We start from the raw sequence: 23,791 nt of genomic DNA on the forward strand, positions 1-23,791 counted from the left end.
GAGAAGTGACAGGCGGTTGGCAGTAAGTGCTCCTACACATATTTTCAAGCAGATGCAAATGGAACTTTTTGCCAGTCGATGGTTACATTCATCTGCTAGCTGCTTTTCTCATGTTTGCTTCCAGAAAGAAGCTACTGAGAGTCATTTGTCAACACTGAGCCTGGGGATTAAACTTTTTACCCTTCCAGAGGGAAACCACAAAAGCAGGCCAGGAATTTTTTCTGGCCAGCCTCTGAAGCCAGAAGATTTCTGATTCAGGGTCCTGTCCATGTTGGAAGATTGGTTGTCACCACTTCTGACACTGCAACAGTTTACCCTTCAAATGAGAGTTGAGAATTACATTCCCCCTAATGTATGATTTATTACTGAAGATAACAAATCACAAAACTGGGAATCAGGAAACTAGGTCTGTGTTCTTGCTGTGTGTCCATGAGCCACCCACTTCACCTCTCTGAACCTCTTTTTCTCCATTTGTGCAATGGGAACAGTAATAGTAATCTGCCAAACCACTGGGCAGGTAGGATAACAAACTGAAACGATTTAACTGAACGTACTTTGCAGACCATCAAGGGTCTCTCCTATGCAGTTTCCTTTCAGAGTAGACAGAGCACTCTAGGGGTACCTAATTTTCAACATTTTTGTACGGGTGAAACGATCAAGTTTAAATTCAACTAAATTCCTCCAAGCATGTATCAAGCACCTTTTTTTGTTCTGGGTCTGGGAGTTTAGAGCTGGGTGATATGACCATCAATGGAGACGTTATAAAATGCAACGTGCACTCCTAAAGAAAAGCAGTGTTGCCCATGGGAAGAGTCTAGGTGAGAACTCAGACAACCGTGACCCCTGCTGAAGCCCCTTTAGGGCATATAGTTAAGTAGTAATGAGTATTGTCTTCGAGGTCAGAGAGACTCAAGTTCAAATTTGGACTTTGTCACTTTCTAGCTAAGTGATTTGGGGCAATTTACTTAACCTTTCTGAGCTACCATTTTCTCATCTGTAAATGTTGATAATAATGCAAACCGTTTAGAGTTGCTATATAGGAATTAACCGAAATAAAACTTATAAGGAGTTTATCATCATCCTCACAATAACAGTATTATTATTATAATAATAACTATAATAAGAGCAGGTTGTTTTTGAGGATCATGGGCCAGGCAACCTGGCTACATGCTTACATATATTGATATCTTTATCCACAAGACTCTAAATTGAAATCATCTTGCAGATGAGAAACTGAAGCACAGAGATTAAATAAATGTCTCATGGTCGTAGAGCTAGTTAGTGGTAACCATATCTAGGCAGTCTGATAAAGACAAAACACATGGTAGCTTCTGCTATGGTTACTGTTCATCTCTCTGAAGCTTTATCTAAGAAAAAGGGTATAATAAACAAAAAGATGATTTGGAAGGTAAAAACGAGATAACAAATGTGAAAAATCTTTATAAAGAATCAAGTGATAATTTCAGGAGCTTGTTTACTTGGGGAGGATTTAACCATTTATAATTTCAATAGCTGGAGAGGTTGAGCTGAATCCCAACCTATGACAGAAAGAAGGTGTCACATGTCATCCGTGGTTAATAGAGCTTCAGTTGCCCTATTCACGGGGGACCTCATCACTTACCTTGAATATGCAGGTATCAGCCTTTCAACATGGCAAACTGGGGATGGAACACCTGCCACCTTACTCCTCCATGTGTCAGGGTACCTTAGGCAGATAGCTGAATTCCCAGTCGCCCAATTTTGAGCATATGCCATTTCAGTATAATATTAGATGGTGATAGAGTCTGTTGTCCTATAAATTAACACACTTTCTCTGGAGAGCAGATGACTGCATTCTAAAAACAATATTTTCACTCAAGTTATGATGGCTTATAAAAACATACAGTGAATGGGGTTGACAAAGACGTTGGGAAGCATATGATGTCCCGGGAGGCCAAACTGATCGAAATGTAGGTGGGGTTGTCTCCTCTCCCTAGTCAGTGTCGGAGATGGTTCTCTCTTGAAAGGATGGCTCTGGTGGGGAGCAGTCAACTGACTGGGCAGAAATATGAGCCGCTGTGGTCAGTTAAGTGGAGAAGGGCTTAATGAGAGTGACCCCAAACACGTAAGCATTAAAAGAGAAGCAGGAGGCAGGGGAGAGGGTATAGCTGAAGTGGCAGAGCACATGCTTAGCATGCATGAGGTCCTGTGTTCAATCTCCAGTACCTCCTCCAAAAATAAGTAAACCTAATTACTTACGCTCCCCTCCAAAAAAAAACCTAAAAAAAAAAAGCTTTAAAAATTAAAAAAAAAAAAAAAGAGAAGCAGGAGGGGATGAAAATTTTGTTAAGTAATTTGTTACTATAGTGAGTGGTATTTTTTTTTAAACGCATTCCAGGTGTTCTGAGCATGTGTGAAAGTAAATAATGAAGAGAATAACATACTTACTTTTAATTCAGGATATTTTCTTCTCTCCTTCTTTCTCCTCCTATTTTCTTTCTCTCCTGTCCATTGTCCTATGGATTCTCAATATGGTCCCCCTTTTTAAAATATGATTGCTGTTACAGCGTCATTTGCAGACCCAAAATCTATCTTTCTCTCAAAGGAACTCTCTAAGCAGTGGTTAATGTGGATTATCATCTACCTCCTGCTTTTCTTCAGACTCTTCCTTCTGCAGACAGAGCATTTCATCTTTTCCTTTTTCTTATCTTTTCGTGAGTAAGTAATGTCTCTTACAGATCACATATTGTAATAGTTGCCATGTTTACAAAGCTGAATAGGATGTCAGAAAAATGGACAAGAAATAAGGCAACAAATTATTGTCATTACATTGCTTGAGGTCAGTGCAGGAAGATCTCAAGGTCCAAAGAAGGTAATCTAAAGCTCAGAGAGTGCAAAAATATTCCATAAAGGCAGCAGTGCCTGGATGGAACATTAGTAGGTGTTAACGCTGTTTGTTCATTCATTCAACAAGCATTTACTGGGTGTCCACTGTGTACTTTCCACCGTCCTAGGCCCCCAGTGTATAAAATTTAGCAAAGAATAATCTTGTCTAGCACTGAATAACTATTTGTTGAATGGCCAATGGAAGAGACTCACTTTAATTCACCTGGTGAATGTGGAACAATTCTCTGTATGTAGTAAAGCTTGAAACATTCAGGGGATTCTAAGGAGTTCAGAATATTTGTTAGGTAAATAATTTGGAGCGTGGGCATGGGCATAGAAAAGTAGGGCCACAATATAGCTGCATAATTGTGCAGTGCACAACCTGCACGACAGTATGTGGTCATTAAGGCATAGTGAGAAAGAAGGCAGGGAACGAATAGTAGCTGGACCATAAAGTGCTTAGTGTCCCAAGCTAGTTGTTCCCATATGGGCAGAAGGGGGTCAGAGGTAGGGAGGGGAGGGGACATCAGAATCACTGATGAATCGTTTCTTCAAATTATGTGTGCTTCTGCCCACCCTAGAGATGCAGATTTTGCCTAGTCCCTACATTCACAAACACACATGCACACAGGTGCTTGCGGGTTCACACTGTTGCTCTCCCAGAATCTCTGCCACAGACTTGTGCTGATGAGAATGAGTCATACTCCTCACGGGGGCTGGACCTGAAAATGGCTGAGCAACACTACAGACAATGGAGAACCACTCACAGGATGTTTAGCAAGGCAGTCGCATGGTTAGATTTTCCTTTTACAAAGATGACTCTGGCTCTGGAGGAGAGGGTGGATTCGTGAAGTGCAAGCGTTGATGAGGATATCCTGCTGGAAAGCTTTAACATTCTCAGTGTCTAATGACATTGGTTTCAGAGCACTTGACAGACACTCATGCTTCCCTGGGTTTTCAAGGTCATGGACACAAGACTCAAATCAGAATGAACGAGATTTGTCAGTGTTTTCCTGAGAAGGTGGTGACACCTGAAGCATTTCGTAGGAATTATGATTTAGGACAGATGTGAACATTCAAGCAGCTCTGTGCTGGGGAATTAATGGAATAAAGCCATCAAGTATGGCTATGAAGCATTTCATTTTAAATTCTGCTTATCTAAAAGACATTTCCTGTCAGTTATTTTTGTTGGTAGTGTTTTGTTTATTTTTTGTTTGTTTGTGTAACTCACACAGCCTGGTCACCTTAAAAACAAATACATTATCAATAATGCATATTTTCCAGCTTTCTTATTTGACCATTTTTTTCATTTAGTAAAATATGATTTTCTGTGATCTATTAAATATTGGCTGTGCTTTGTCAACAAAAGTTGAGTCTATGTATTTCTGCTTCTAAAGACTAATAAGTGTCTCCAAGAAGAATAAAAATACATATTTTTCTTGAAGCTCTTAATACCTACACATCACGTGATTCCCGTTTGATCTCCAAGCTACATAATTAAAAGGGAAAAAAAAAATCTTTCTGAAGTCCTTTTATCACATATCAGAAGAGCCAGATCACCAGACCCCCCCCCCCCGTTGATACCACAGTGACCCCAACATTTGTAGGGAGCTGTTGATTAATCATTTCTACCACTTCTGAATTTTCCATTATGTTCCAAGTTGATATGAGAGAATTAAATGAACTTATTTACTTTCAACCCCCCCACTTTTTTTTTAACTTCGAATTAAGTATCTGGATGAGCTACAGAACTTGTTAGTTATGGGATAGTTTGTTACCTTACTATGTTAGGAAGATCAGATTGAAAGGTTATGTATTAGAAGGCAGGCTTTAGGCAAACACAGTGCAGCCTAACAAGATGTGCATTCATCCAGTAAATCAGAGGATTTAGCTGACAGGTTATAAACCGCTGCTGGGTGAATGTATTCAGTGATTCGCCTACCTTTAAAGATTGGATTCATTTTTAGGGTGATAATTTTTGGAAGAGTATAGCTTTTCAGCTGTAAGGCCAAGTGCTAGACTGGGCGAAATGGAGATGTGGTTTCCAGCCTGGCTCTGGGAACCCACTGCATGGCGCTCTCCCTGCCGGTTTGCACATCTGTGAAAGGAGAGAATGCCAACGTCGACCTCAGTGTTTCTTTTCATCCTCCTCATTTCAACAAGGCATATTTGTAGATCCCCACCTGGCACAGAGTAGGTCCTCTAATATTATGACTCTTGTGTCAGCTAAGGAAAAAGCTTCCCTTTTGCTGGTACATAGGAAGAGGCATCCTAGGAAAGCAACACATAATTAAACATCAGAACAGGACAAAGGCATAAAGCAAAATGCCCTTGATAAGACTGAGAGTTTTTTTTCCCATTACTGGAAGAAATCATTAAAAAACAAAAACATCCCTTTGAGACACATTGATTCTTTTCTCTGGGCAAGGTATGTATGTATGTATGCATGTATGTATGTCACCCGTAGACATCAAAAGAGAAAATGTTTGCAACAACCCAGATCTGCTTGTAAAACTTCATGAAGCCCTTTGGGAGAAACAATGAGATGAGATATTTGTTGTTTTGGTTTTTTCCCCCTTCAACATTAGAGATGTTTCTAAGTTGGTAATGAATCTTCTTCCCTCTGTTGGAATCGGGGCACAGTGAGGAATGAGGCCGATTGTAGAAAACAGTAACAGTCAGAAGAGGCCTCAGGTGCAAAAACGACTGCTTTGCAACGTGCAGTGTTGGGAAACATTTGTAGCATCTCTGGCTTATTTTCCTTTACTCGAGAGAAAGCAACCAACAGATAGACAACTATACTGAATACTCAATTCGCATGCGTACTGATGATATTAGAGAAGAGCAATTCTCTTTTGGAACAGAGAACACAGCCTTGTTCACTATTGTGAAGCATCAAAACTAAAGGAGCCATAAGATGTACACTGACCCGAGAATCAAAGCTCAGTGCGACTGATGCCAACAGACACCTGTCTATAAATGTATTTGATCCTGTTACCTGCACTGTTTGTTTCCTAAATACTTAGGGCCATTGGAGGATAATCTTCTGAAATTAAATGCAATGTTTATTGAAAGTTTTTTAGGACATAAAACTATACATCATTCGACATGAGCATTTAATCTGCTTAAGCAACTTGTAACTATTTCTGACATTGATGATTCCTTGCCTGTGCTGAATTTATCACTTGTAAGTAACGAAGCAGGTATGAAAATTCAAATCTTAGGCACTTTATAGAATAAGTCTGTATGGGATAACAGAAAAAATAAGGATTCTTGCCCCAGTTTTGCCACTGATTTGTTGTGTGATCTTGCCCAAGTTAAGAGCATCAGTTTTACTGTCTATAAAATGGGAGTAATACTGATAATCATATCTTAGGTTAGGCAGTGTAAGTAGAGCATATGAAAGTATACAAGAAAAGGGGTACTCTATGATTACAGCACTGACACTGTTCTTAGCTCACACACATAAGATTCCAAAATGAAAAATGCATCACTCTCTTCAGAAAGCTTCCATATTATTAAAAGAGGCATACAGATAAATTAGCCATTGCGATTCAGTAGAATGAGTGAAGCAATGAAATCATGTGTAAACTTAACAGCGTATGTCAAGGAAGAATTCACTTATTAAATGAGAGAGGGGATCTTGGAAGATTTTTCAGATGGTGGTGATGTTTGAACTGGGGGGAGGTTTGTGGTCCTGGGAAGCAGGAAGGGCAAAACAGAAAGGACGTTGCACATTTAGGGGCAGATGTGCAAAAGCTTGAGAGAAAGAGTATGTTATCTGGGACTGTAGAACTAAAAGAATTCATGGGTCCTGGGGCTCAGGGAAGGGATGAGGCTGGCAAGAGCGGTCATGGAGAGTACTGTATGCACATAAAGGGACTCAGCCTACAGGAGAGAGGGAGGGCCTGAAAGTATTCAGGCAGGAGACAATCAAACCTGCATTTATGGAATTCCCTTTGGTGGCAGTTTACTAAATGGATTGGACACAGCAAGGCTGGAGGTCGTGAGAGCCCTACAGTAGACCAGGGAAAAGGTGAGGCCCTGAACTAAACAGTGGCAGTGGCGGCAAAGATCCCGAGAAACATTTAGGGGGAAATGAATGTTTCTGGTATCTTGTAGGTACAGAGAATGCCCCTGTCACCAACTGCATGAGGAAAGACCTGTGGGGCCTTCTAGTGGAAGGTACAGGACTGGTTGCCTCTGCATTTAGAAGCTCCAGGAGGAGGCAACAGCTAGAGTCAGAGTTTGGGAGACAAAAGTAGATGGTAGTAAAAACCATCAGGTTGCAAATAGAGAGTGGTTAGAATGAGGAAAGCGGCAGAGAAAGGACAGAAAACTTCAGAATCCTTCAGAAGGGCAAAACTTAAAAATAGAATACATAGAACTTACTTTCTATTTCAGGAAAGAGAGTCTTGTCAAAGAGAGTAAAGGAGTAGGGAGTTTCAAGGTAGGGGTGTCAATACTGTCAGATACCCTACTTGAATGGTCAGTTAAGACAAGGATTAAGGACCAGCTATTGGATTTGATAGTTCTGGAAGCCATCCAATTTCCTTTCTTGTGCAGTTAAGCAGAAGCGATGCCTAAATAGGAAGTTAAAAGTGAAGACACTGAATGTAAACTTAACCACCAGGATACCTGGACGTAAGGAGAAGGTATGAGAGCCAAGTAGACTGAGATGGACGAAGAAGGGTTTCGCTGTGTACGGGAGTGAGGGAGGCTTCAGTGTGTTTCTTACCTGCAGGGGAAGGACCATCATACACTAAGTTGGAGAGAGAGAGGAGGGATGAGCTGTTTGATGGAGCTAGGTTCTGCACGAGTGGTGATGGGAATTAGGAAGAAGGGGAGAAACGGACCTTGGACAGAAGGACTTCTTTCTTGAGGGGAAAAACAGAGAAGAGGGTAAATGTAGATTGGAGTATCCAGCCAGTGGAGGTGCTGAGAGAGAGGAAGCCACACCTGACAAAGACAAAGTCACCCACAGACAGATGAGGATAAAATGAGTAGGGCGTTTGTGAATAATGAGAAATGGAATTGACCAAAACACAGAGTAAAAGGAACAATTAATTGCAGTTAGTCTCATGTCACTGATCTCTGAGGTGGAAGGAGGCCTTCCAGCAGAGCTCAGCAGCTCAGCCCTGGTTTAGAAAGATTATACACTGAATCCACAGTTGGGGTTTTGTACAGTACGCGCTGTGAGGGGAAGGAAGAGTTGAGAGTAATTGACTTACAGCAGGTTGATTTTAGGTTAAACAGTAGGGATTTTGTTTATGGAGGAGGTGTGCATTCTTTTTTTTTTTTTTTTTTCCCTTGAGACTGGGCACTTATTAGGAAAAGGCATGGAGTTCAAGTCTCTACACCCAGGGCTGTAAATGCTTATGACCCTGGTATCTTAATCTCATGCTTGAAATTGTTGCCCAGTTTGACCGCTGGCTCTCTTAGCAAATTACAGGTTGCTGATTATCCGTAGGAAGGACATGGAAGATGACGTGGGTGGAAATTTCATTCCTGTGTTAGTCTCATTCAGTGTGACCCTGTTTCATGTTGGGTCCTCTTTACCTGGTCCTATGGATTCATTAAAGAATCTGCAAGCAGCGTTTGCACCTAAATGATCAGATACTCCAGGCTGAAAAGCATTTCTGTCACTGTTCCCAGAGTTAGCTGTTGAACAACTCCTCTGACTGGTGGTTCTTTCTGGTTGGAGTTGCCACACAGTCATGTGACCTTGAGCGTTCTGCCAGAGGCATTCATAACAAGGATGTTTAGAGGCAACTCTTAGATGTAATCTGCAAGGCTAAGAGAGGCCAGAACTTCAGAATAGGCAAAACAGCTCTCTTGCAACAATGAGAAACAGTCAGAGTACTGTTTTGACACTGGCCTTTGTAGTTTTTGTTCCAGTAACTCCAAGTTTTGAAAACAGGAAACAGAGGCACACCCAGGAACTTGTGGCAATGAGAACAGGCCAGTAAAATTATAAAAGCCTTGATGGACTTATGTAAGAAGGAACTGTTGTGGGAAAGGCACTAGACTGGGAGTCAGGAAATCACATCGAAGATCTGGACCGCAGTCTCTTCATCCTAGAAAACAGGAACATGGTACCACTGGCAGGACCCAGGGAGGCAAAACAGTTTCAGGCTAAATCCTGACTCCTCTTAGCTTTGTATTTCAGGGCTTCTCACTGAGATTTTATTTAGTGAGTAGAGCTAAAATAACTTTGAAGACTTCTAGTTAGAAGGTGTTCCCCCAGATCCTTTTTACTCTAAAGTTCTAGTACTCTACATGAGAATAACAGTAGAGTTACATTTAATTCTCATGGGTCTAACAGTTTTAATTACTGTTATTCAGCACACTTTTACTACTTTCCACAATATCTGATTTAGAAAACTGCTTTATGTCAACCACATGATTGAGGATTTCTTAGCTTGAGCCTGTGGATGGGTTTCTGGGAGTCTGTGAAACTTCTAAACACACATAACAGAATTTTGTGGATACGGGCAAACAACAAGACCGTTCCAAAGTTTCATCAGAAGCTCAACATCTAAATGAGAGCGGTAAGAGCAAAGTTATCCCCAACACGATGGGAGTCACGGAAATCCAGATCGGAAGCTGGCACAGAGCCAGAGGAATTAGGAGAGTTTCATAGGTTCTACCTACAATGAAAACTACTTCCCCAGCCCCCCTCCCAAACAGACAGTCCCTTCCCGAGATTACGCTGCCTTTGTGTGTACACAATGTTTCGGGCAGGGCAGAGGTCAGCAGGGTCTTTGATGAAGATGAAACATTCCCCCTTAATCTTACATTTTCTGATATTTGAAAGAAACCAAGATCAAGTCTTTGGCTCCCTGTGCCAGTCCTCACCTTGGACATGTTTTTACTAGATAGAGAGAACCACAGTCTTCACTTTTTTGATCTGTAGCTTTGTTAACCTGGAGCCCTAGATGGTTCGTGGACCTGAGGGTAAGTTGTCTTTTTTGTTTTTTAAAGTATTCTAAAGTAATTAGGAAGAATGAGAGTAAAGAAAAAAATGAATGTTTGGCCATTCCATAATATCTTTCCTCAAAAGCCTCAGACAGTGACTGGGGAAGATGTCGGTTTTTCTGAGTGCATTTTTAATTCTATTTTGCATTGAATGTTTGAGTGATTATTACCATTGTATTCAATAGAAGGCATTTCCACAGTCCTTTAAGTCCTAGTGCCTCAGGGACTAAGCCGGGGGGAAGAGTGAAGCATGGACTGAGTCAGTAAGCAAGAAATGGGCAGTGGTGAGGCTGGTCAGCGAGGAGCCTCCAGGCTCACTGAACCAGGCAGGGGAGTTTATACACACTGATTCCCATCCCAGGGCAAAGCCGGAGCCACTGGCATGGAGAAAACAAAGCTTCTCTCATATGCTCTGTGCTAGCTCAGACACTGCAACAAATGGAAGGAGAATGGGGCTCGAAAAATAAAACAGAAAACACTAAGGATGCCAGGGCTGCAGGTCGACCAGGGAGCCTGTGAGGGTTCTCAGAATTTAACCCTTCTGCTCTCTTTTCTTTCCAGATGCTGCACAACAAGCATGTCATGGTCCGTGTGGGAGGAGGATGGGAAACTTTTGCAGGGTATCTGCTGAAGCATGACCCCTGCCGGATGCTGCAGATCTCCCGCGTGGACGGCAAAACGTCCCCCATCCAGAGCAAATCGCCGACCCTTAAGGACATGAATCCAGATAATTACCTGGTGGTCTCTGCCAACTACAAGGCTAAGAAGGAAATTAAATGAAACTAGTTGGTCACTACAAGAGGACTCTCATAATGGCCTGTATCCACAGCTCCAGGGTAGCCAGTCTAGTTCACATGCTCTGAGAATTTCTTTGGGGTAAAAAAACATAACAGACAGAAAAAATGTCCTCATACTGAAACATGTTCAAAAAGTAGCACTATTTATTTTAAATGCTTCTGTAGAAAATGACCTGTGAAAAGAAATTCTAAACTCAAATTTAAACTAGACAAAGTGTAGGCAAATTATTATTGCTTAATATGTGAACACAGTATTAGAAATACAATTCTAGCTAGAGAAAAATTATTAGACGGAAATAGTTAGGATTTACAGTTAAGTCAACAGAAAGTGCCTGCCTAATGTCCACAGAATAAAAGCAACCGAGACATTTTTTTAAATTGCAGGATTTTTATGCTAATTTTTAAAAAGTGACAATTAGTGTGATGGTGTGCTACTAAAAATATCCAACACTATGGATAAGTACAGCGTCGTCACGACAGCAGTACTTTACTGGAAAGGCCACTTCAGAAAAGTTTACATCACTCAGAAGATTGCCTTAAACATCTAGCCCTGTCTATAGCCAAATATCCGGGGTACTTCTGGAAGTTTTCACTGAACCCCTTAGTTGTTTCACACAATCCTAGGCACATGGCTGTGTTGAGACTGAGTGTAATTCACACACCTAAGTTGATATACGTTTATATTTTGACAGAGTAAACTGTACAGTCAGATGTTCACTGACTTCATGTTATTTCAAAGCATTTTCTTGTACGACTCTATCGTTAGTTAACCCAACTTTGCTATGCTGTCTAGTAAAGTAATTTCACTGTAGCTAATGATGTTACAGACTTCTGTATACCCTTGTATACCTAGGACAGGGCTGTTTTGTACCCATAAACAGCAAACTCTTGTCCTTACTGATTCAAGAATTAAAAAGATAAATGTTAAAAACTGTATGTCTCTGTATTAATGCTTCATTCTGAAATAAAGATAATCTTCAAGTGGCAACTCCCCCTGAGGGTTATAGGAAGAATCAAATTACAGTTACCTTGCATGTCTTCACTTTGGGCGGCTGAGTGGTGGTGGTGGTGGTTCTTCACAGCAGAGTGTAGACCTTGTCATAAATAGTCCCTCCAGTGCGACCGTGAATATAAAAAGTACAGCCAGAGTTAATTTGTCATTTCCTCATTTTTCAACAACAACAAAATCTACTTTTTCTTGCCCCAGAAAGTCAGGGAAGAAGTATCTCAGTTTGTCATAAGGATGATTTTAGTCAAAGCAGACAAACTTTAAAAAATAAAAAAAAAAAAACAGGCTTTGTATAGTTTGGTGGTGCTGGAAGTGGTGGTATTCATTATGGAAAAAAAACAGTGTAGGAAATAAAATCACCTTGAAATAGTGAGTATTGTAATATCTTCTAAAATATGAGTGATTTGATTTTTATGTTCCTAAATTAATATTAACGATGAATTTCTCTGTACGGTAGTCAGCAATATTTCCATCAAAACTTTCTCCTGTGCTTAAATTTTTCTCATAAATATTTCTATCTTTAATAATTAATTCCATTAATTTAGTTACTATTTTGTCAGTTTCCTATTCCTGATGTAACAAATTACCAGAAACTCAGTAGCTTAAATAACACAAATTTATTATGTTACAGTTTTGTAAGTCAGAAGTTTAAGATGGTCTCACAGAGTAAAATCAGTATGTCAGCAGGGGCTGTGTTCCTTTCTGAGGAGTCTAGAAGAGAATCCATTTTTTTGCCTTTTCCACCTTCCAGAGGCTGCCTGATATCCTTGGCACTTGCCTCCATGCCCCTACTTCCTTTGTCTTCAAAGTTATAAATAGAGCATTTCAACATGCTGCTTCTTTCTTTACATCTCTTTGATAACAGGTTGGAAAGGTTCTCGGCTTTTTAAAGATCCATGTGGTTAGATTGGGTCCACCTGGATAATCCAATATACTCTCCCTACTTTAATGTCATTAACTGAGTCAATACCTTTTGTTGTGTAATGTAACATATTCTCAGATTCCAGGGATTAGGATGTCACCCTCTTTGGGGGAAGGTGGCATTATTCTTACTGCTTATACCACTTCTATGATGGTCTTTTTAAGTGGCGCTAAGAATTTGGTCATAATTGACATTGGGGTCTGCCTGCGAGGTGAATGGCACTGAAGAAGAATATGGAAAAACGAGACTATATTCAGAAGGAAATAACCAGGTGTAGACAGCTCTTACTCATTGACTCCCTAGTGGAAATTACTAGGTTCTTTTTTCAAAATTGTTTGGGCTATTATAAATCTTGCATTTCCCATATAAATGTTAGGATCATTTTGTCAATTTTTCTGAAAAAGCTTGCTGGGATTTTTCATTTAATTTATTATCAATTTGAGAAGGCCATCATGACAATATTGTATCTTCCAGTCCATGAACATGCGATGTCTGACCACTCATATTCTAAAAAATTTCTCAGCAGTGTTTTGTAGTTTTTAATTCACATCTTTTACTTCTCTTGCTTTGTCCTAAGTATTTTATCCTATGTGCTGATACTGGATACTTGGAACTTTTAATTTTCAGATTGTTCATTACTTGCATATAGAAATAGAATTGATCTTTTATGCAACCTTGCTAAATGTAAATGTATTAGTTCCACACATTTTTTGTGTAGATCCTGAAGAATTTTCTACATCAAGACACTTGGTATTTTTTTTAACTGACTTTCAAGTATGTCTGGTACTTATAACCTGACTATCTAACAAATGTATAATGAGAAAAGGGCACCTTAGGAGTGGAGTGAGGAGTTTAGGAAACTCCTTGACTTCTGACTTATGTGACAAAAGAGATTTCAGAGAAACAGCCTAGACAGAGCCAGTTTGTGTGCAAAATTAATTCCATTTGAGGCAAGTTTGAAGTACCGGCAAAAGATGGCTCAAACTTGCTTTTATGACTAGAGGACATTAACTGGAAACTCAACCCAAGCCAAGTGTGGTGCTATAAAAATAGACAATTCAATGCAGGATACAGCAGAAGTATCACATCCGGGTCAAGTAATTTATGAATATTCAGTACTTAGACCATAATGATCATATTTAGAGGCAATATTTACAAGATGAAACATACCTAGAAGGGGGAAAACAGGATAATAAAAAGTCAGATCACATGAGAAATTTATCGTTTGAGTTGTCAGGAAACAAACTTATCAAACCAAAATTTCTTCAAAGTCTGCTATATATGCAAATGGCTGGTGTCAGTAGCTTTAAAAAAAAATCAGAGGAAAGAGTACCACATTTCAATCAACCTATAAAGCACATATAGCTGTCATGGGAATCTGGGATGCTTACCTGGGGAGTTAAAGGAATACACATTAAATGTCAACCCAGATAGGTATGCATATCTCCCTACCTCTTACTGACCTGGTTATGCAGGTATTATTCAAATCTAAAACTGACAAGAGGTACTTTTTCTTCTAAGGGTGTAGCATAATTCTTATCAGTGAAAATAAACAAGTTGAACTGCAGAAGGAGAAAAGGAAAATTCATAGCTTATGTCAATTCTTCTGAGGTACCAAGGATGACAGCTAGAACCTTTATTACAATTTTTCTCTAAGAACACAGGAGACTAATAATGGCATATCTCCTTGGGAGTACAGGAAAAGAAACATGCCTATTTATAGTTAATTAAGGTATAGTGAAGATAAAATTTTGCTAAACAGAAATGGCCAAAGCCAATTTTTTTATATAGGAAAATGTATATTTGTACCCCTGAAAGGCAAAATACAGAATTTATAAAACCATGTGTGAGAAAACTATTAATTACATTCCAAATACAATCAGTGGAACAAGAGTATCACATACAGATGTTTAAAAAAACATGCCTGTCAACAAAGGGGCTGTGTGACAGTACACAACTTTTTGTTACCAGTCATAGTTAATAGTTTAATGATTAGAATGAAGAAGCAATGATTTAAGCATTTTACATCTTAACGTGATTGTTACATATAAGCATTTTACTGTTTCAGATTTTAATAATTTGGTTGGGGGGTCTGGGTGACATTTTAAGGATTATAATGGTTTCCTATTTAAATTATGAATTATAGGAAATTGGCTCTAAGCTAAAGTTTTCATCAGGAACTGATTCATAACTCTTGAGGAAGATGCCTGGAGAGTGTGTGTGTGTGTGTGTGTGTGTGTGTACATTGTTTTGAAGTAGTCACTTATTAGTTTCCTATCAGGGATCAAGTCTCCCCTTACTCCTTCCTCTTCCTAACTTTTGAGTACAGCCCCTTAGCCCAAGCAACCTGCGTGGTTTTGGAGAAAGCCGTTAACACCCAGGGAGGCAGGGCATGGCCGGAAACGGCATATCCCACTGTTCCTAGAAAGCACTACAGCAGCATAACGTTCTTGGATCAACAGTAAATAAGCATGGCATTTGGATATAAACTATTAGAAATAGGACATCATCCCCTGGATATAAACTTCTTATTTACACCAACCCAAACTGTCACTCTCTAAGATGCAGTACAGATAAAACTGTTCTTTCTGCGTTAAACTGGAAGGAAAAAACCTGTACAGTTCTAGGATGACAGGCTCTGGTTCTATATCCATTCATCTATTAATGGTCCTCTTCCCTTTTTGCCTCGGAAAACTTAACTGTATAATAAAGTCAAAACTTTTATTTCTAAAATATAATGATTTCACTATACAAACAAAAATACCACTGATCTTCTAAAGGATGAAGAAAACTGAACCTGTCTCTAACTATACTTCTTGCCTGGATATTCATAGAATATTTCATTCCATGGTAGAAAAAAGTGATTTTTCCAATGAGGAGTCAAGAGTTCTACATTATAGTTCAAACTCTCCAAAATTAACATAGACAATATACTTTAATATAACACAACTCTTGTGGGAGGGGTAAGTGAGATAGTTGTTCAGTTTCTTCTTGCAAATCAAATGAGCTGGTCTGTTTAATTTACAGTCTCTATTGCACTTAATATCTGCAAATTCTAATTTAGGGTTTAGCCTTATCATCCAAAAAAGCAACCAAATTAAAAGATACAGTAATTCTTCCATTTTCGCTTATTATATACAAAAAAAACTCAAAAAATAAAATTGCTATAAAACATGTTACTCATGAACAAAAATCTAAAAAGTTTATGACAATGCATCATATAGAATTACTTTATAACATTTTTTAAGTTTAAAGTAGATCTTTTTAAATATAGTACTTACACGTTTCTTTTTCATACATTCATACTTGCCTTGGCAATTTCACATCTGTATAAATATTATGATCATCCTTTAATAAATACAAAAAGAATAAAAACACCTATGAAATTTGGAAAGATACATTACCATTAAGTACAACCCATCCAGATTCTTAGTTTAACTCATTCATTTACTACAAAGATCTTTGTAGAGCTGAATCTGATATTGTGTAATAGTACATCACTGCCCTCTGATGGTACCACTAATATACAATGTTAAATTCAGCAAGCAAAACAACAACAACAACAAAAACCTTGACTATAATGTAAAACACAGTATGTTAATTTTATAAGCTACAGAAGTATAAAATAAATTACGGAGAAATTCAACATTTTCTACAAATTTTCATTTCTTAGTAAGTTATAAAAATTTATTGTATTCCTTCACTAAGCCCTTCACATGATTTTTCAAGATTTTCCCTGATGATTTTCAGTTTAAAGGCACTAAATCCATAAGTTTAAGCAAAAGTCTTCATACATAAGGAAATAAAGAGATGTAAGGTTAACTGGCAAACTATAGATGGCTAGATTATTTAAAAAAAAAAGGGAAAACACAATTGCAAACCTTAATATTTGAGATGTATGCAGAATTTCCACATGCAATATACAAATATATATTCACTATTTACGTCCACGTTTTAACTACTTAAAATTGGCAAATCACCTATTGGCAGAAGAGTAAATGCAGGGAAAATAGATATTTAAAGAAAGATCTGGCCATTTTCTAATTCTGAAAATCAACAGCATTTTCAACTATTTCAATTATGAAAAAGCACTGCATTCAAGGGTACCAAAATTATAAAGTCTGAATCTTCATTTATTCAAAGAGAAGAAATTAAATTGAGGATGTCCACTTGATTGCAGATTTTAGTTCCTGGCAGTACACTCTTCCACTCACTTTATGCTTTATGAAACTGTCCACTAGAAAAGAAAAATATACAGAGGAAAAAAAAAACACAGAGAAAAGTAAATTTTATTTAAGGTTATGTAACAATATTCCAGTAAACAAACTAAGAGGGGAATATGGGCTATACAAATGCAAAATGATCTCTGTGAATAGCAGCAATTAACAAAACTTGAAATTATAGTCAAAAGCCTGATATAAGATATATAATGGTTTAAAAATATTAAGAAGTAGAATAAAATATCCGGGCAGATTAATGAGAACTAGATTTCAAATATACAATCATCAGTAAAGGAAAAACAAAACCAAATATCTCAAGACAAAGGTTAACAGTGAAACTACAAAATAAAAATAATGAAATTCTTGTTTGAGGCACGGAGCAAAGAAATGATAGAAATTATTAAATAATGGTTTGGAAAAGTCTTTGCTTGATTTGAGAAACTATTCCATTTGGTGTTCTGTTTAATCACGTTTCTTAAATCTGTAACAGCAAGTTCTGAAAAAACCACTGGGATAGGACCAGAGATACCTGCTAGTCTCTTGAGCAGCATTTTCTAAGTACATTCAAGGAATATTACTGGGTATTGCATATTTCTTAAAAATCTGTATTTAAATAAAGTTTGAAAGTTAAAGGTTAATCCAAGTAAACTTGCTTTTCTTTATTTTAGGACTTCTTAGAGACTTAAATACTGTGCCTTTTTTAATCTCCAAGAAGGAGATTCAGTATATAAGAGTATTCAGGATTGTAAAAAAATTTTTACCACAAGACTCAATTTCCCACAAAATCTCTCTTAGGACTGAGCATTACAAACACTAGAGCAGTAATTCTCAATCAGGTTTGACATCAGATTACCTCGGGGAGCTTAAAAACCCCAACGGCTAAGCCAGGCTCTGAGGGATTCCGACTGGTGTGAGGTCAGCCCCAAGGTTCAGCCTTTCTGAAAGCTCCCCATGAGCACCCAGCGTGCAGCCACAGTTGAGAGCCACTACGCTGGAGGTCTGCCACTGCTCTTGCGCTGGTACATCCTGAACTGATGCCAGTTTGTGTCCTGATGCCATCATCACACTGACATCTTAAAACAAGGCTGCCTTTCCAGAAGACAGTGAGCACTGCCAATGCCAACTGTCCTGGCCGGAGACAGAGCTAGTCAGATGTACGTGAGGAGGCCATGAAGACAGGGAAGGACAGGTTTTCCGTATACCATGGAGTCAGTCTGGTTAGGAAGAACTGAGCTACACTATAGAATACTCTGGGCCTGACCGCGGCCCTCACGGGACCGTAGGCCAAATGGTTTGACGATTAAAGTTACTCTCTGTCTTGTATCTTCCTTTTTGCTATCCCCAGCCTCCAAAAATTCATTTTGAACTTCACTGTATGCTCTCGATGAGCAACGCAGGTGGTCAAGGAAAAAAAGTTACCAAATTTAACATTGAGATGTTTTTCATTTAGAGCACTTCTGAAGGGACCAGAAGCAATATAAGACCTAGTTTATTTTTAATCTGCAGGCTTCAGGGCAGGAAAACTTCAGGTTTAACAAAGAAAGCCCCTTTCTCTCTTAGTTTAAAAACTGATATTAAATTTGTTGGCTTAGAACATGTAAAATAAGTACCTTCTTAATTCTTACTATATATACATAAGAAGTGTGCTTTTTTCTAACATTATATGTGACTTTAAGTCATTCAGAACTTCCATTTCTTTTACTATGAAAGAGTTGATCTCAGCATCCTTTTCAGTCCCATAATTTAATTTTCACAAATGTTTTGTTTTTGAGAATCCTATATGAAGTAAACCTGGTCACATAGATCTTTATCTCAACAGAATATTGAAAGCTATACTTCTGATAAATATTTGACTTTGTATCTCCCAACTGTTTTACTTTACATTTAATCTATTCTATTATGGCAACGTATTTATATATATAGTTTTCTCCAACTATTAATTCACTTTTGCCTTTATCTATTGGTCAATTTTCTTTAAGTTATGCTTTCTCATTTTAATTCTTAGCCAAGAAGATTGTCTCAAGCTTTAAAAAAAGTTTTATATATGTATATACATATAAAACATAAACACAATGGTCACAGCCATTTACCTTAATTTTGAAAGCAGCTATTTTACACATTGTTAAAAGTTAACAACAAAACACTGTTTTCTTTTACTTTTATCTAGTAAATGAAACTAGATGAAGTAACATGCAATGATAAAATATACACAGAAAAATCTTATTTCCATGGGATATTCCTGAGCCAGAATCACTTCTGCTCAACTGCCTCCCCAACAAGTTAGGGGTGTACACACCTAAACATATTTATACAGAGTTTTAAGAACAAAAACCAAACTGAATTGAGAAGACAGTGAAACAGCTAAACAAGTGCTCATAAATCTCATAACTGAGAAGTTAAATTTAAATGACAAATTCAAGACATTTCCCTTTTCACAAATACACTTGAGAAATGTATTTCCTTTAAAAGTAGACCCAATATTTATATACAGTGGAATACTACTCAGCCACAAAAAAGAATGAAATAATGCTATTTGCAGCAACATGGATGGATCTAGAGAATATCACACTAAGTGAAGTCAGAGAAAGACAAGTATCTCATGATATCATTTATATGTGGAATTGAAAACATGATACAAATAAACTTATTTAGAAAACAGAAACAGACTCACAGACACAGAAAACAAAACTGTGGTTACCAAAGAGGAAAAGGTGTGGAGGAGGGATAAACAAACAACTGTATATAAAACAGATTAGCAACAAGGTCCTGCTGTGTAGCACAGGGAACTACATTCAATATAATAACTGAATCACTTTGCTGTACACCAGAAACTAACACAACACTGTAAAGGAATTCAATTCATTTCAATTTTTAAAAAAAATGGACCAACGAAGAAAATTTTAATATCTGAACCATTATTTTCCTGAGCTTTAACTTACAAAATTAAACCTTTATAGTCCTGAGAGACTGTAAAGATGCCCAAGTTCAGGGCCCTTGTTTAACTTGCCCATCACTGTACTTCTCATGTCAAGAGCGACAACTGCTACGGTTGGGAGGGGAATATATCAGACTCACCACTGTATACCCTATTGCCCAAATTAACATTTACATAACTGTGATAATGTGTGACAATGGGAAGCTCAAAAATCTCAAATCATTGAGTGAAAAAAGCGGAGGTTGTAGTGTAATCCAATTTAGTAAGACTGATGTATGAGATTAGAAATGACAGTGTCAAAATGACACTGAATTTGGGTCATTTTTTATTTTCTGCTTTATATTATTCCATATTGCTTAATTTTCTACACCTTTAAGATTGTCATCAATTACATAAGTATGAAGTATTACGATACACAGTTAAGTGAATCAGGGAAAGTCTCTTTTCAGTTTGGGGAAAAAGCAAATCTATTCCAATGAACATTGGAATGTCCAAATAAATTGACACTTCTTCCAATCTATATTATTCATGCTTTAAAATGAGTTCACAATTTTAAGATAATCCATTTCCTGAGGAAATTTCTGAATGGGTTGCTACTTAAGTTTTTAAAAATTCCCAGTATATTAAATTTAAAGTAAATTTAAGTACTTACTCTAAGTCCGCCTTCTGGTGGGGGTCCAGATGTAGCAATTTGTTTTTCCATTTTTTCCTTTTTCTTTCTCTTTTCTTCCACAGACTGAACATTCAAAATGCCCCGAGATGCAGCCTTCAAAAAAATTGTTAAGAAATGTAGAAAAATAACAAAAATCAGTTTCCAGTGTCCAGTAGGTGTGCTTTGTTTGTTTGTTCCTTGTTAGGTTTTTCTTTGGAGGTGGGAGCTTTGGCCTATTTTTGGTAACAAAGAATTAGACTATTTCTACAACAGCTTTACATGAAATATATTTTCATTTCTTCATAGGGTATTTTGCAACCATACAAATTTCTCCCCAAAAGTTACTTCATATCTGTCAGTGTTTTGTAGGCACTGTCATTTCATCCCAAGGAGGAATGTTATTAAAGGGGCATCTCACATTACAGAAGACATGTGTATGGTGATTTTCATACCATAAATGATATAAATACATTAATGTAATTTAGAGCAACACAGAAATCATTTTGAAAAATGTTTACCTTCAATTTGAATTTATAGGATATCAAATACCATTTTCATTAGTGAATACTACTAGTAATAGACATCTATAAGGGAAAAAAGTACAAATTTAATTATCTAAGGTAGAATTTTATTCTTATTCTCACCTCCTTCTGTCTTCTCTCTGCAGCCTCTGCAAGCTTTGCTCTTTTCTCTTCCTAGGAAAAATGTGTAAAAAATGTTTTAAAATAAAACCAAACATATTCCTTGATAATTTATACACTTTTATTATAGGTAATATAACAGTTTACAAAAATATTAACTACTGGCCCAAAATGTCCCACTAAGAATGCCATTATTTAAAATATTTATAAAACACTCAACTTTCTGAATTTAGTTCTCCCAATCAGTATACCTTCAAATAAGCACATGATGAGACATGTATATATATAACATATATATAGTTTATCTCATGTGTATATATATACACACACACACACACACACATATATATTGGCCTATAAAATAATCTATGCTTTTTTTTCTAAAGGGCTTACAAGCTGGTCAGGACAATAATAAAACAAATGACATTTAATAATACAAGCAGGGAAATAACATGGTTTGATACTGCCAGTCAAAAAGGAGTTTGAAGTGGGCTGGTGTTTTCAGGAAAACTTCATGAATGAAATGGACAAACCTCACCGTGCAGGACAGGAAGGACTGGAGGAAATTTATGAGATGCACTGTTTCTTGTTGGGAAACAGTGACTATAATTTTTCTATATCATGTATTACTACTTTTCATAACCATAAGTTATACACTCTTTAAATATCTAAGACAGTAAGGAGCATTCTCTTGGGAGCTGTACTGATCATTCTCTTGCTTCCCATACCACAATACGTTCCTTTGTTCATTCGTTCATTGGACAAATACTTATTGAACAACTGTCACGCCTCAGGAAATTTTCTAGGTGCTGAGGATATGGCAGAGAAAAAACACAGATAAATGTTTCCACCCACTTGGAATTTACATTTCAATGAGGACAAATAGTCAGATATAATCAAATGAATACATCTGTCAGACAGAAGTTAAGAGCTTTGGAGAAACAAAAAGAAGAGGATGAGGGAAAAGAAATGGAAGGATAGGTGAGTGGGAGAGTGGAGGCTCTATTTTATTTACGGTGGGGAAGAAAAGCCTCCAAGATAAAGTGACATTCAAGTAGTGAGCCATGTGGTTATCTGTGGGGTGTGGGAAGAGCTTAACAAACGCTGGCAGACTGGTATTTTATCAACAGCCATATAAACAAAATTAAGAATATTCCAAAGGAACAGTAGCAAGAAAGACAAGCTGAACTTTCCCATATCAACCTGCAGGTAATTTTGAGAACTTATGATCAAATGACTGAAGAGTTAATGTACTTCCCTAAACAATTCATTTCCTTCAACGAATTTTTAGCTGGAAAGGAGAAGAGAGGAATTTAGGTTTTCTGTTATCAACGTCCTGTATGGACTACTAATGTAAAAATACTGTTAAAAAGAGAAAGCTACATAAAGTATAAATGTATTATACCACAAACCACCTAGTTAAATCTGAAATTATCCAGCTAAATAACCAATAACTTACAGTACGTCTCAACTATTGCATGGGGTAAGTCTACGTATTTTTAAAAGGTATTTCTTGTTTATCTGAAAATTCAAATTTAACTGGGCACCCTGTATTTTTATTTGCTAACGTGACAACGTTACAAATTGTACGTTCTGCACTACATAAGATGTTCTTTACAAAAAAAAAAACGAAAAGAAAGATAAATACTAAAGGGGAATCATTGATCAGTACAATGTCCAATTAAGCGGAGTGTACGAGACTTTACTAAGCACCTTCTCTGAGCAGCTGGTACAGACACAGGAAAATGCACATCTCCTAGAACATGAAACACGCCAGTTCACGGAATCTCTTCTTGCCCCCTACCTAACTCCATCTACCGCATCGCCGGGAATGGCCTCCACACCGCGCCGTCCGCGTACGCCTGCGTCCCACGAACTCCCGATGTCGCCAGCCAGAGACAGGTAAAAGGACCCTGGAGCCTCCTTTCGACAATTTGTTTCTAACGGAAGCGGACGGACCCACGCGGAGGCAGCTGCTCCAGTCCCGCTGGCAGGACCTCAAGGTCCCTGGGAGCGTGTCCACCCGTCTCCGCCACCAGGGTGCCCCTCGCACAGGCTGTGCGGCCCGCGCCACCGCGTCAACCGCCCGCCCGGGCGCCCGCAGCTCGGGGCCTCCACGCGCGCCACTCCGGGAACAGGTGCGCGCGACGCGGGCTGGCGGACACAGGGACGCGGGGAGGCGGCCTTACTCACCAGGTCTGGCGAGGGAGGCTCGGCCTCCGTGGGACAGGGATAGCACATCCCCATGGGGGTCGCGGCCGCGGTAGCGGGGTGGTCCCTTCCCGGGCTCGCCCCAGACCAGGCCCGGCGAACTGCGAACTGCGAACTGCGAACTGCGCGGTCAGCGGCGCGTCCCAGTCAGCTGTGCTCGCTCCGCCCCCACCCGGCGGCCGGGCTACCGAGCAGCGGCGCTCCGCCCCGCCCCGCCCCTCTGCGGCAACGCCCCACCCCCACCCTGCCTCGGCTCCGCCCGCCCCGCCTCGTCTCCGGGGCTCGGCTCCGCCCCCCGGGGTGCCACGCCTCACCGCGCCACCCCGCCCCTTAACTCGCCTTCGCTCCCCGGAGGCAATACCCCAACCTGACTTGCAGAGGCTCAGGTGCTGACCAGGCCTCCGTGTCAGGAAGCACCTGCTGCGGGCTGCTTACAGAAGGATGGAACAGCTGGCTCTGACCTCCAGAGCTCTTCCAGGCTCTCACTGCCTGGCCCTTTATAAATGAGTGATACGACTCTGGAGAGTTTATGCTACTACCTCTTTTGAGAGAAGGTACTCC

The 23,791-nt window shown here is 38.8% G+C and overlaps 2 protein-coding genes across 4 annotated transcripts in view; one reads left to right on the forward strand and one right to left on the reverse strand.

The window, feature by feature from the left end:
* The window catches only part of GAS2 (growth arrest specific 2), a 119,869-nt gene extending 108,124 nt beyond the window's left edge, over positions 1 to 11,745 (forward strand). The window contains exon 8 of one of the 3 annotated variants that reach the window (XR_004323114.1): positions 10,405 to 10,459. Coding sequence is in view for 2 of the 3 variants with exons in the window: in XM_032488375.1 (XP_032344266.1) it covers positions 10,405 to 10,623 (219 nt within the window). In the remaining variant the exon portion in view is untranslated. Of the gene's footprint in view, positions 1 to 10,404 lie in introns of all 3 variants that reach the window. The other 2 variants (XM_032488375.1, XM_032488374.1) reach the window with 2 other exon arrangements.
* Positions 11,746 to 12,251: 506 nt separating this feature from the next.
* SVIP (small VCP interacting protein) lies at positions 12,252 to 23,396 on the reverse strand. Its single transcript, XM_032488376.1, has 4 exons — positions 23,213 to 23,396; positions 21,023 to 21,073; positions 20,379 to 20,492; positions 12,252 to 16,808 (listed from the first exon to the last, which is right to left on the reverse strand). Exons 1-4 carry the CDS (start codon positions 23,264 to 23,266, stop codon positions 16,794 to 16,796), a joined length of 234 nt encoding a protein of 77 aa, XP_032344267.1. The 5' UTR covers positions 23,267 to 23,396; the 3' UTR covers positions 12,252 to 16,793.
* Between the last annotated feature and the right edge of the window lie 395 nt (positions 23,397 to 23,791).

Source organism: Camelus ferus, chromosome 10 (genome assembly GCF_009834535.1).
Source record: "Camelus ferus isolate YT-003-E chromosome 10, BCGSAC_Cfer_1.0, whole genome shotgun sequence".
Taxonomy (NCBI): Eukaryota; Metazoa; Chordata; class Mammalia; order Artiodactyla; family Camelidae; genus Camelus; species Camelus ferus.

Excerpts from the sequence above, each read along its gene's own strand:
- SVIP (XM_032488376.1), bottom strand. The coding sequence starts at position 23,266 with ATGGGGATGTGCTATCCCTGTCCCACGGAGGCCGAGCCTCCCTCGCCA. Across the intron at positions 21,074-23,212 it reads AGCCTCCCTCGCCAGACCTG|GAAGAGAAAAGAGCAAAGCT; the intron begins GTGAGTAAGGCC and ends CATTTTTCCTAG. Across the intron at positions 20,493-21,022 it reads CAGAGAGAAGACAGAAGGAG|GCTGCATCTCGGGGCATTTT; the intron begins GTGAGAATAAGA and ends ATTTTTTTGAAG.